The sequence below is a fragment of the Danio rerio genome, chromosome 7 (genome assembly GCF_049306965.1).
Source record: "Danio rerio strain Tuebingen ecotype United States chromosome 7, GRCz12tu, whole genome shotgun sequence".
Taxonomy (NCBI): Eukaryota; Metazoa; Chordata; class Actinopteri; order Cypriniformes; family Danionidae; genus Danio; species Danio rerio.
This window is the reverse complement of record NC_133182.1, coordinates 21,371,420-21,385,110: the sequence shown is the minus strand read 5'-3', so window position 1 is coordinate 21,385,110 and position 13,691 is coordinate 21,371,420. Positions and strand designations below refer to the sequence as shown.

At 36.2% G+C, this 13,691-nt stretch overlaps 2 protein-coding genes across 2 annotated transcripts in view; both read right to left on the bottom strand.

The window, feature by feature from the left end:
• The window catches only part of efnb3b (ephrin-B3b), an 888,832-nt gene that overhangs the window by 442,791 nt on the left and 432,350 nt on the right, over positions 1-13,691 (bottom strand). The window lies entirely within an intron of this gene.
• Positions 1-13,691, bottom strand: part of dnah2 (dynein, axonemal, heavy chain 2) — a 306,887-nt gene that overhangs the window by 222,858 nt on the left and 70,338 nt on the right. Inside the window, exons 16-18 of the mRNA XM_009303124.5 lie at positions 10,785-10,941; positions 2,644-2,883; positions 994-1,182 (exon numbers count right to left, since the gene is read on the bottom strand). Coding sequence (XP_009301399.2) covers positions 994-1,182; positions 2,644-2,883; positions 10,785-10,941 — 586 coding nt within the window. The remainder of the gene's footprint in view (positions 1-993; positions 1,183-2,643; positions 2,884-10,784; positions 10,942-13,691) is intronic.

The following is a 13,691-nucleotide window of genomic DNA, read 5'->3' as shown; positions in this document are numbered from 1 at the left end:
CTGAAATGTTTTGCGTTTTTTCAGAATAGATTAATTAATATGTATCGGAGTCAGTGCAAGGCTTGTGTACGTGACAAATTTCTAGGATATGAATACGAAAAAGCTGCATACAAAAATTTCAGACGTCAGTGTGCAAAGATCTTCAGTTTTTTAAAGACATTTGAACGACAATGTTTGTGTGAGCTTGTGCAAAAAATGTCAAAATCAGTTTTTATTTTTGTTGCTTAAAAATCTTGATCTGGCTTGCTTGTCCAAGGTCTTAAAAGTTTCCTGTGACCACTTATAACGTTCTCCTGTGTGAACTGGAAAAGGCGCATTGAGGGCAGCTATTGTGCCTGCGTAAATTCAGTTGTCGATCAGCTTGAAGGATATTCGTTTCACTTTTAGTTTAAAGGGACCATTCATCAATGATTGGTTTTGCTTATTCATTTGGAATTCGGAGTGAAAGCTCCTTTAATGGTGTGTCCCGAGCAAGTATTAATGCACTTCTCTTCCCTCTGCCACTTTGAGCACTTTGCCTCAGGCAGTCTGTCTCCACAGACCAAAGCAACCACTGTCCCTAAAATACACTCAATTAAGTCACACTAACGTTTCTGCATTTTCTTTTTCACTGTGTTTAGCTGACTAAGCATCATGGGACATTACCCATAGGCCTGGGTCCAAATATACCTCTGTAGAGCTGAGAAGCAGAGTGCTGAATAACGCAGCAGTGTTGCCACAGCTGTGATTTATAGAGGTTGTGTTGTTCTGAATGCCCTCTGCTTGATGTATGATAGTGTCTTTACACTGTATGTAAAACACATGGCCAGAAGCTCTCAGTGACCAACACGATGATTCACACTGACGCACAATTTTTATGTATACACTTTGCCTTGGGTATGTTTGTGAATGAGTTGTCTAAATGCAAGATAAGGGTCACCTCGTCATGTAAACAGTGTTATTAATGGCCGCTGCATTATTCGATTTGACAAACAGAGGGTGTGTTTTGTTCACCTGAGCTGTAGATCGAGCTGTCTCTGGTGTCAGCACAACCTCTACTCTGAATAAGGGGTTCGGGGAAATCTTGCCGTCTCCGTTGATGGCCTTAGAGAGCTCCTGTAGAGAGCGCTTTATATTCACACGAAACGCCTCTTCAAGCATCTGGTCTATCTTCTCCATGTATGACGTCCAGTGCTGTTGCACCTGAAAACACACACAGACATGCTGAATTGTAGAGGAAGTATTCAGAGATTAATATTTTGTATTGGATGGATTACACAATTGTAAAAAAGCTGATGATACTGATTTTGTCCATACAATAGCATTGTCAGTGGGGTCCTCACATGAGACACTTTTTTTTTTTGACTCGTTAACAAATCATGAATAAAAAACTGAAAACTGAATTAGCTACAGACTATAAATAAATCTATATTATATATATAATTGAAAGACCCCTCACTGACAAAGGTTCAGAATTTGTCCCATACATATGCTCATTTGTCCTATTTTGACTGCTATGCCATCATTAACGGTTAAAATAACTCATTGAAAAAAGGCTTTGAGACCAATCAGAATTCTGTTGGCAGCCACTTCGGCGGGACTTCAGCTAATTGGTTTTGGCCATTGCTAACAAATATTTTCAAGTAAAGTCGTATTTCGCTCCTAGATTGTTTTTAAATAGAGAAAACCTTTTTACAAGTGACATCATTTATTCAAAATTGTGGACCTTATTCTTGAAACAAAAAATTACTAATAAAATATGTCAAGTACCAAAAGCGGAACATATTAAAAAGTAATTTAAATATTAATTTGGCTATTGTTGTTATCCACAAATTTTCAAATGTACCTTTTTTATACAAGAGAGGCTAGAAAAATCGGGAAGCTCATTATTATTATGTTTTCATAATTTTTTTTTTACTTAAATGTCCAAAATTTGACTGCAGAAAGGTGAATGTGATGGCCAGTTTGTTATTTGCCTAATAAATAACAATAGACTACAGTTTTTAAATTTAAAACTTTAACAGATTCCTTTAATTTTTCTAATGACATATGATGTAATAAATTTGTATTTTGAAATTAAGTGTTTTTCATATTTCATTATTCTAAATCTTTAGGAAATATTTTTGATACATCAAAAAGTGTGGTTATTATGACCATACGACAAGCTAATCCAGATAAAACAATGCCTAAAATGTCACTAAAATGCAGTATTTAAGTCTCATAATTAAATAGAAAAAGAGGCGTAAACTTGCAAAAAGGTCCAGTTTTTGAGAAAAAAGAACCATCCCTTTCACCACGATGGCTACAGGACTAAATGTTATAAGTAAATGTCTGAAACATATAGAAAGGAAAAGAGTACGTCTCATACAGTTATGGTAGTTGGCATGAAACCATTCAATGTAACAGTGCATTATTTTGCAACTTCTTAAAACGTTTTTATTTTATTTATTTAGTTTCAATTTTTCCATCTTATCAGTATTTACTTTCCTTTTCAAAACAATTCTGCCATTGTAATACAAAGAAGAGTATACAACATTAGAATAACCTCGGGTTAAGAGATGGTGACTTCATATTCACATGACTGCAAACTATCCTGTAAAACTTGAGCTTGTGCATCATGTCAATCTATAACACACAAACCCACACAGACACACAAAGACTGACCTCTGGGCCATCTAGATGGAAGGTCCCATAGACTCTGGCCATGATTTTGATGATGTCCTGGTGAGCGTTCTGCAGTCTGAGCATCTGGCTATGCTGATGAGTCTGCTGATCCTCCTGGAACTCATGGTCTCTATAGACCGTCTTTCCATCCAAATGCACCAACAGCAGCTCACTGATCTGTTCACAGTGCTTAGAGGTGGCCAGGTTTGCTGCTTTATACTCATCCACCATTAACTGCACCTGCAGGAGAGATGAGAGATCACGAACAGAAAAACAAAGACAGCGCAAATGTTAATCCCAAAATACACAGCTTAAAGCGTTTAACGTTTGAACATAACATTTATATGCTACATCTCTGGACTGTTTAGATTAGCAACTGTTCTAATGCAGAGAAAAATGACTACACTGCTCTTTGTATCATCCTTCCCTGAAATTGCTGGACCATTTTGTTTAAATAAGCTATACTGCATTCTGGTCAGTTATTGATTTCAGAGTTACCTGCTCCAAGCATAAAGGCAACAACAAAATATTCTATATTCTACTTGAAAAAGGCAGGCTTAAAAAGACAACACTAAACAAACACCATTTAACCGTTCACCGTGAAACAAAGTATTTACAGGGACTCTTCTGTTTGGAAACAAAAACATATGGGAGTACATGTTGTTAACCTGTAGTGTAGAACAGCATGCATGTAGCTTTGACTAACTGCTCTGAGATGAGCTAAAGCACAGAGCAACCATTAACAGCTCAGGTGCTCCTCCATTAGACTGTCCCAACTAATGAGCAAATTAATAAGGAAAACTAATTGAAACCCAATTTAACAGAGGGTAAGACGGATTGTAGCTGAAATACAAAGCAAATTTTAGCACAGAGATTTTTACCTTTACTATTTCTACCGATGATTTGACTACAATTAGAGTGCACCAACTAAAACTCCCATGTCCAGGATCCTACCTGAAGTGGATCGACCATTGAAAAATAACCTTGATTTTTTTGGGCCAATAACTTATTTTCCTTTTCAGGTAATAACGATAAACTTTACACATTTATTGGCATGGTCATGATCATATGCCAAAAAATGTGTAAAGTTTATCTATCTTCCCTCCATGTATGAGATCTTGCCTTAGCTAAGAGAATAAATTAAGGATGTTGCATACAATATATGTCATTTTCAGAAGCAGCTTTACAAAAAAATTATAGATAAAACGGACAAAAAATGGTAATAAAAATTACTGACAATGCAATTTGGAAACATTAATCATGTGTTGTAGCACTGTGGATTTATAACCCGGGTTGAAAACAAACACTTACGATCGGTTTATGAGATTGGCCTGATCAGTGAGTACCGATCCGAGTCGTGTAATGTGATTTTCGGCCAATACCGATCTTAGGCAAATCAATTGGAGCATCTCTACTAATATTAGTCCTCATCCTACTTATTATTATGATTTGTTAGCTGTTTTGTATTTTTTTGTACTTAATTTGTCACTAATTTGTATATCTGTTTGCATAAAAATTTATTACTCTGACAACACCAACTGTGGAAATACTGCACATCACTAAAAACAATGCAATGTAGCTACTAAATGTTTTAAGGAATTAAAACTCCAAAAATCAAATTATCCATGTGTCCATTTATTTTTGTTGTATTATTAATAATAATATTTAGAGATTCTCTGATTCAGGATTCAAGAGTTCACACTTAGCTGATAATTGATTATAAAGCATTTTTGGCATCGGGAGAAGGCACTGAGCTCATAAGATCCTCGAGCCCAGGGCTCCCTCCCGTTTGCAGGGCGAGACGGGAGTTTGAGCTCAGGTAGGTCTCGAGAATTCCCCTGCTTGCTTATGGTGAATGCAAATTAGGAATTACTATGGAGAGATAGATTGCTGATTGATAGCTTGTCAATTTAATTACCCCTTATGTCTTTGGTCTGTGGGAGGAAACCCACGCAAACACAGAGAAAATATGTAAACTCCATACAGAAATGTCAACTTGGCCAGTTAAAGACTGAACCAGTGACATTCTTGCTGTGAGGCAACAGTGCTAACAAGGAAAATGGGAGGAGTAGGGGTGAAAGGGGGGATACTTCAAGACAAAGATAGTTGAGGTAAGATGCTCTGCTTATTATAGTGATTTAAGAATCATGCATTAGCTAATGCAGGACCAGCCACAGGCAATCATAAGCATGTGCTCCTCTCAAAATTAGTTTATAAATAAACTTCCCTTCGATTCAATTAATCTTTATTAATATAACACTTTAACAATGTAGATTGTGTCAAAGCAGCTTAACATAGAAGTTCTAGTGAATTGAAACTGTGTCAGTCCAGTTTTCAGAGTTGAAGTTTATTTCAGTTTAGTGTGGTCTAATTTTCATTGCTGAAAGTCCAAACACTGAACAGCAAATCCATCAATTCAGAGCCCCACACGTCCCAAACCAAGCAAGCCAGAGGTGACCGTGGAGAGGAACAAACTTCAATTGACGAAAGTGAAGGAAATGCAAAATAACAAATAAGAAATGTAAATGCAAATTTAGTTTTAACATAACAGAAATGGCGTTCGTTTTAACGAAGATTTTCAAATAAAAAACAGCTTTTTTAAATTGTCATAACACTTTACAATATTTTCTGATTAGTTTTACCACAATTTGATCAAATAAATGCTTTAGTTTTGGTGTGAACAAGGGTCTCATAATGCATAAAAAAACGAACTAACTGGTAATTATCTATAAATGTACTGTATTATAGCGTGACTGATTGGCAGAAAAGAACATAAAAGAACATAAAAAAAGAAGAAAAGTAAAGACGAACATTGTGAGAGGAATTTGGTGAAAGAAGGATGGAAAACCCATTCAAACGGAGCAGCAGGGGTTTTCCAGCAGGATTTTCCAGCTCTTTCTCTCTTCCACAGAAATAGAGCATCTGATTTCAAGCCATCCCTGTGCTTAAAATCAAAGCAGGCAGTTCTTATCCATAAAGCATCACGCTTTTCTCATCCAACAGCTCCCCGCTCAATCTGCGGAGGGAGAGTTTTTCAGAGGCATCTTACATGCCGCATAATCTTACACTTCCTCGCAGCTCTGGATCCGGCCCGTCTCATGACTTTTTCATGGGATGAAACGTGTCACATGAAATAAGCCTCAAAGGGGAAGATTACGTGCAGCAGTGTGTAGAATGTATACTTACATTTCTAAGTGTGTGTGGGTGTGTGTAAGCTCAGATGTGCTGTGTTCTCCACACTTCTCCATTACCACTGAAGCCGTTGCCAGCTCTGTCTGGGCCTGGAAGGATGTCTGACATTGACTCTGACGTGAACCTGATCTCCCCCACAGCTCTCTCCAGCAGCTGAGAGGGAAGCGGGCACAGTGGCGGCACTGAATTGAGGCTGGCTGCTTTTTATTGCAAACGCTGGAGCTGTTTATACTGAGATGTCTGGCCGGCCTTTATTAAAGTAGATGGGGCATTCATGTTTCTGCTAGCATGCCTTTGTATATGTGTGTGTGCGCGCCTTTACCACATGGCTAAAGGGCACTGGCAGTGCTTTAATATCATATTGCCTTGTACAATGTAGGAGTGATGGACAGCCAGCAGAGGAAGTGAATAGATTTCACAATTGCACTCCACTGAGTTGCACTCCTATTCTCGGTAAAGCCTGCTGCCTTATTCTTGTATTACAAAAGCAATACCGGACAGCAAAAATGACACGGCTGGATCGGAACAACACACAGGCACTGCCTTCTGCTCTTGAATACCCACGATGAGGGTCTGAAATGAACTTTTTTTGGCCACATTTCATGATAGTGTGTGACGAGGAAATTTACTAGCGATAAATGTTTCTTATCTATCACACAGTAAACACTTTAGGCCCTATCATACACCTTTTGCGATAAGGCACAAGATGTGTATAATGCAATTTGTTGCTATTTTCAGATCAGTGCAACTCTAATTTTCACGTTTTGCACCACGTTCTTTAAATAGCAACAAATGGTGAGTTTAACTATCTAGTGATCAAATGATCAGTGTGTTGTGGTTTCCGCTAACTTTCATGGCTGCAAATTCAGGCTTGTCTTTAAAGGATTTATTAAAAAAAAAAATGTTTTCAAACTGAAAACCGTAATTTAAAATCTTGTAATATTACTATTTTTACCACATATATGTTCAAATAAATGCCACTTTTCAAAATATGCATTTAAAAAAATGACTCCCTGTACATTTGAATATAATTGATTGATTGATTGATTGATTGATTGATTGATTGATTGATTGATTGATTGATTGATTGATTGATTGATTGATTGATTTTCTAAGTTTTTAGATATACACAGTTTAAAATAAAATAACTATTCTTTTACAAATATTTCCCAATGTTATCCTCGTCCGCGTCAGGGTGTTGGCTATAGGGTTAATGGAAAGGTGGTATTTGTGACAGTTTAAACATATAATTCCTACTACATTTCTGTCTTTGCCACAGTACATAATATTTTACTAGTTATTTTGCAAGATACTAGTATTCAGCTTACAGCTTACAACATAGTGTAATTTAATAGTTTATATAGGTTACTTAGATTAACAACGTTTTGTTCTGGAGCCAATGGAAAAAAATACTAATATTAAATATTAATAGATATTAGTATCACACCAAAAATATTAGCATGATGGCTCAGTGGTTAGCAGTATTGTCTCACAGCAAGAAGGTTGCTGGTTCGAGTTCTGGCTAGGTCAGTTGACATTTCTGTGTGGAAGTTTGCATGTTCTCCCCATGTTTGCATGGGTTTCCTCCGGTTGTTCCGGTTTCCCTCACAGTCCAAAGACATGTGTTATTGGTGAATTGAATAAACTAATTGGCTGTAATAAATGTGTGGGTGTTTCTCAATACTGGGTTGCAGCTGGTAGGGCATCCGCTGTTTAAAACAAATGCTGTATAAGTTGGCGGTTCATTCCATTGTGGAGACATCTGATGAATAAAAGAAGTAAGCTAATGGAAAATAAATGAATGAAAACATTTACAGCAGGTTAATAATTTTCTCTTCAACTCTTTTTATCATTTGAAAATCGTAATAACAAAGTACCAGCCGAATGTTTTATGTACTTTTTAAAACCACAATCCAGGCCCAGGACTCCAAACATGTAAGGAAAGTCTTTTAAAAAAAATTTAAAACTAACTACAGCTAAACACCAAACAAGTAATTCAGAACTACACTCAATGTGAAAGTAATAAACATCTCTCATTGACTGTAGACATCTGCTTTATAAGCTATTAAAAGGCAAGCTTATATTTAGCCTTCCTGGTCTTGTTTAATAAAAACACCACCTATCAGTTATCTGACCACTAATTCAAGCGCAGCGTTTGCAGTCTGCTACAGAGCTCAAGTCTCAAACCACATCTTAACCTCCGCTCACCAGAGCCTGTGCCCTCCAGCTTTGTGGCACGCATAAAAATCTCTGTGCCTCTAATAAATGAAGGGAAACCTGTGTGGGATTACAGTGAAACTTTGCACACCAGAACAGGTCTACAACATAGAAATAACAACACTAATACTCTATATACTTTTTCTTAATTAATATATGGGTCTCTGGGTTGCAGTGATTCTATTTTACCGATATAAACGGAATACATATTTTGTTCATTTACTCTATTCAAGCGCAGGATGTTTTTTTTTTCAGGAGAACATTAAAGAAGATTTTTTCCATAATACGTTGTTAGGAGTAATAAGTATTAATTTTGTTTTGCCTACTAAAGCTTTTTTTACTCTTAAAGTGGCAGTGGTCATATAGGCTTTTAGGACTTATGCATTTGAATCAGCAAGGACCTCATTTTTTAACTAAAAGTCTTATTAATGTTCTACTGAAGACAAAAGTAATCTCAGATAGCCTAAATTATCAGCACACTAAATTATATGAAGAGGAAACGCACAAGGAGTCACATTTGCATACAATGAAAAAATTATTTCCATTAGATAAACAGCAAGTCTTAACAGCAAGTGAGCAATTAAATGTCATCATTAAACTTCATGAAGTGCTATGCAAGCTTATCAATCAAATGTAGCACAACAAAGAGAAAGAGAGAGAGAGCACTGATCAGAACAATGTTCTACTTAAATCAATATTTATCCATCTTGTGATTTTTAAAACATTTATAATAGTTTATTTTTCATATTTTTGCCTTAGACACATCTTTCCAACTAATATAGCCTACTCAAACTGCAACCAATATCTTCAAGAACAAATGGCAAGATTTTGCAATTAATAAAAAGAAAAGTCACTAAAAACATAGTTACAGCACTAAACTAGACTATCTAATGCTGAAATGCAAAACTATTAAGAAAATCCAGCAGAAAATCTAGAACGTTTATTATTAAACTATATAAGGATTAAATTATATTATTATAATTTATTCATTCATTCTACTTTAGCTTCCGTCCTTTTTTCTTTCTTTTTTCAACTTTTTTTGTGATTTTTAATACATTTTTACATATACATATAATTTACTTGTCATATTTTTGCTTTGTAACACCTTTGCAACGAATATAGCCTACTCAAACTGCAACCAATAGCTTCAATAATACTAACACTTGGCAAGATTTTGCCATTAATTTAATAACAAATAGATAATGAAAAACATAGTTTTTCAAAAACATAGTTTTTCATAGGCACTAAACTAGACTATTAACACTAATCCGAAAATGCCAAGTTATCAAGAGAATCCAGCAGTTCTAGAATGTTTTCAAAACAGCTTGTTTTTTCTATGTTTAAATGTTTTAATTTACTCATTCATTCATTTTCCTTCAGCTTAGTCCCTTATTTATCAGGGGTTGGAACAGTGAAATTAATTGCTAACTATTCCAGCCGTGTTTTACGCAGTGGATGCCCTTCCAGCTGCAACCCAGTATCCAGTAAACACCCATACACACTTACATTCACAGACACAAACACACACCCACACACACATACACTACAGCCAATTTAGCTTATTCAATTTACCTATAGAGCATGTCTTTGGTCTGTGGAGGAAACCGGAGGACCTGGAGGAAACCCACGTGAACTTGAGGTAGAACATGCAAACTCCACACAGAAATGCCAACTGACCCAGCCGGGACTAGAACAAGTGACCTTCTTGCTGTGATGCGACAATGCTAACTACTGAGCTACTGTGCCGCCCATAAAAAGAATTCAAACAAGGCAAATCATTTGAAAATATTAAATAAATTAATTAATCAATAAGGAATCCAACACTGTTCAAAATCCTGGATTTCACGCAATTTCCTTATGTTGTCCTAACACAAACCTCCCTTATTTTTACAAACTTGAGTGGATTGAACATAAAATCATTAAGTTTCCCCCACAAAAAAAAAAAAACTGAATAATTGTGACATTTCAGCTCATTTTAAATAAGTTGTTTGAACAAGCAGCAAAAATGTTGTTTCTTTTGAGTGGATATTAAAAAAAGAAAGAATTCTCTCGGGGGTGTTACACTGGTTCGAGCCTCAGCTGGGTCAGTTGGCATTTCTGTGTGGAGGTTGCATATTTTCCCCATGTTCGTGTGGGTTTCCTCCGGGTGCTCCAGTTTCCCCCACAGTCCAAAGACATGCTGTAGTGAATTGAATAAGCTAAATTGATAACCTTATTAATAAAGTGAATAAGCAAAAAAGAAAATGAATGAATAAATAAACTAAAAAAAAACTAATGAACAATTGGAAAAGTCATGGGGATTCAAATTATTTGTCAGGACCTAAAGACAGGTCAGTGCTAATATAGTACTAAAAATACAAGTTAAACCATAAAGCTAAAATCTTTTTTTTTTTTTTTGCTGTAAATTTAAAAAAATATGAACTGAAAACCTGGAACAAGTCAAGGTTAAGTATTGTAAATGATGAGTTTTATTTTTTGGGTGAACTATCCCTTTAAAATTAAACCTACATTTTAAAAACTACAAAAATCAGTGCTTGGAGTCTACTACCTTCTTCAAGGTTGAAAACCACTGTTCTATAATTCCCTGTCGTTTCTGGACTCCAAATGGAGCTTAGGCGATTTCTTCACCACCTATGATTTTATACTCAAAATATAGTCAAGAGAAAATCCAGAAAGTTTCAGTCTGCCCTAGGAAACAAGGCACTTTTTAGTTTTTTCACTCCTTCACTGACCTTGTTGGCGTGAACTCTACAGTCATTGATAAAGGCGCTGGGTGTTCCTTTAGTAGACCAATGCAGTTTCGACAAGCCTGGTTGAATTTTCTTATCCAAGAAGCGAATTCTCTCAGAAAACAGGCCCAGCTCATCTGCATTTAGATCCTTGATGATTCTGATTGAGAGTGAACACAAACATTCAAGTGTAAGTTTGTCTTTATTTGAGGTCTTACCGCCAATGATCACTTTCTTTTAAAGCATTCTTCAAAAACAAGCAAAGCCATTTTAAAAGCACAACAGAACAAGAGGGTGGTAAAAATGGATTAACAAGTCTTAGTGGATGTGCTTTGCCATTTGGGGCAAGTGGCCTGTTTAGCTTGTGCTTGGTTTAAGTGTTTGTTTCCAGCTGGCATGCGTAGAATGCATTAAATGTGGTAACAATGCTGACAGAGATGACTCACTCTGTCCCTCTGAGAGTTACAATGAGTCCTCCAGTCTAAAGTATGTGTGTGTGCACGAGCGTGTGTGTGCGCGCTGAGAGGCTTACGTGAGTGAGGAGGAGGTTATTATTCACTACAGAATGAGGGACATAAGTGTGAATTGTTTTGTTCAGTGTGTGTGTGTGTGTGTGTGTGTGTGTGTGTGTGTGTGTGTGTGTGTGTGTGTGTGTGTGTGTATTGTGTGTGTGTGCATTTAATTCAAGTGCTTTTCTCCAGATTGGATGTGCTAAAGTCTTGAATGGAGATGCGTATATCGATGCAGATGGAATGTAAATACTCCGTTTGCACTGAAGTGTAAGTGTATGTGGGTCGAAGAGGTGAGGAATAATATCAGTGTGTTTTAAAGAGGTGAAGTTAACCGACAAGAAGATTAGAAGTGTGTACTGTAAGTGTTGCCAAAAGTGCACTTTTCTTTCTATACTGTATGGAAAGCAAATTACAGACAATTTCATGATATGCTGCATTCAGCTTATTAGGTCAGTTCCAAATGTATAAAATAATGATTAATGAATTGGTAAAATATTGTAATTTTATATACAGTTAAAATGTAATAGTTAGGATGGGCCACTTTTAATAAACAAGAAGAAAAACAGGGATTGAAAATAGCATTTTATTGCCTTTAAAACATTTCTAATGTTTTGCTTAACTGCAAAAAATGCTAAGTATCAACTTTAAAAGATCAAACTAAACAATATAAGTTGTTACAGTTTAAATTTGTAAGTTACAATAAAAAGACCAGTAATAATAATAAAAATAATAATAATAATAATAATAATAATAATAATAAATGTAACGCTATTTTCCGTTTGAGTCATTTCCTTAATCATATACAGTATATGAGCACAGCATTTGTCTTTGGATCAGCACCAAAACAATCTGTCTGAAAAACGCCAGAACAAGCTGGTCTCGGCTGACTGAAAACTAACTCTAGAGCAGTTCGGTTGAGGTGAGAAATCAATCTGACCTAACGGATGAACAAACCAAGCGGTGTCATAATTCATAACAGGATATGTTACATAAAAAGCAGCAGTGTCTGATTCTGTGAGAGAGCATATTAGTTATTTCAGCTGAGTCCAAGAAGCACCTCATTCATTTTAAATAAATCTTGTGTAATTGCTCTTCTCTATACAGTAAACTGTAAAAATGATGTCCTGACAAGTCATGATCCTCACTCTAAGTAACTGTATCAATCAAATGATATAATGTAAATTATTTAAAATATAGACATACTTTCATTAATCTGTCAAAATATTAAAGGGATAACCGAGAAGCTGAAAATTCTGTCATCATTTACTCACTTTATTTCACTTGTTCCAAACATGTTTGACTTTCCTCAGTTGAAGATACACAAAATAAGATATTATGATGAAAGCTCAAAACCTGAAACGACTGACTTCTATAGTATTTGTTTTTCCTAATATGGAAGACAGTGGTTACAGGTTTTCATTTTTTTTTTAGATATCTTCTTTAGCGTTCAACAGAAGAAAGAAAACTGGTTTGAAACCATTGAAGGGAGAGTAAATTTAAAATTTTGTATGAGCTATCCCTTTAAAAGTGCCTACTGTATATGTGTCACGATAGCAACAGATAAAGCCATAAGATGTAAGCAAGATTATGTAAAGCTAAGTGAAAGGATGTGCCCCCAAAAATGGGAAAAGAATTGTACTCACTTGTGACTTGCAATAACACATTTTAGTGTGCTTTTATATATACAAATCTACACTCACCGGCCACTTTATTAGGTACATCTGTCCAACTGCTCATTTACGCAAATTTCTTATTAGCCAATCACATGGCAGCAACTCAATGCATTAAGGCATGTAGACATGGTCAAGATCATCTGCTGCAGTGATTTAAGTGACTCTGAACGTGGCGTGGTGCCAGACGGGCTAGTCTGAGTATTTCAGAAACTGCTGATCCACTGGATCTCTTGGGATGCCAGGGGTCAAAGAAGAATAGCCAGACTGGTCGAGCTGATAGAAGGCTACAGTAACTCAAATTACCACTCGTTACAACCGATGAATGCAAAAGAGCATCTCTGAATGCACAACATGTCCAACCTTGAGATACAAGGGCTACAAGCAGCAGAAGACCACACCGGGTACCACTCCTGTCAGCTAAGAACAGGAAACTGAGGCTACAATTTGCACAGGCTTGCTAAAATTAGACGATAGAAGATTGAAAACGTTGCCTGGTCTGATAAGTCTACATTCTAATGGTAGGGTTAGATTGGCATCAACAACATGAAAGCATGGTTCCATCTTCATGGTTGCTGTCCATGTCCATTCCTTTTTGACCACAGTGTACCCATCTTCTGACGGCTACTACCAGCAGTATAATGCGCCATGTCATAAAGCACGAATGATCTCAGGCTGGTTTCTTGAACATGACAATGATTTCACTGTTCTCAAATGGCCTCCACAGT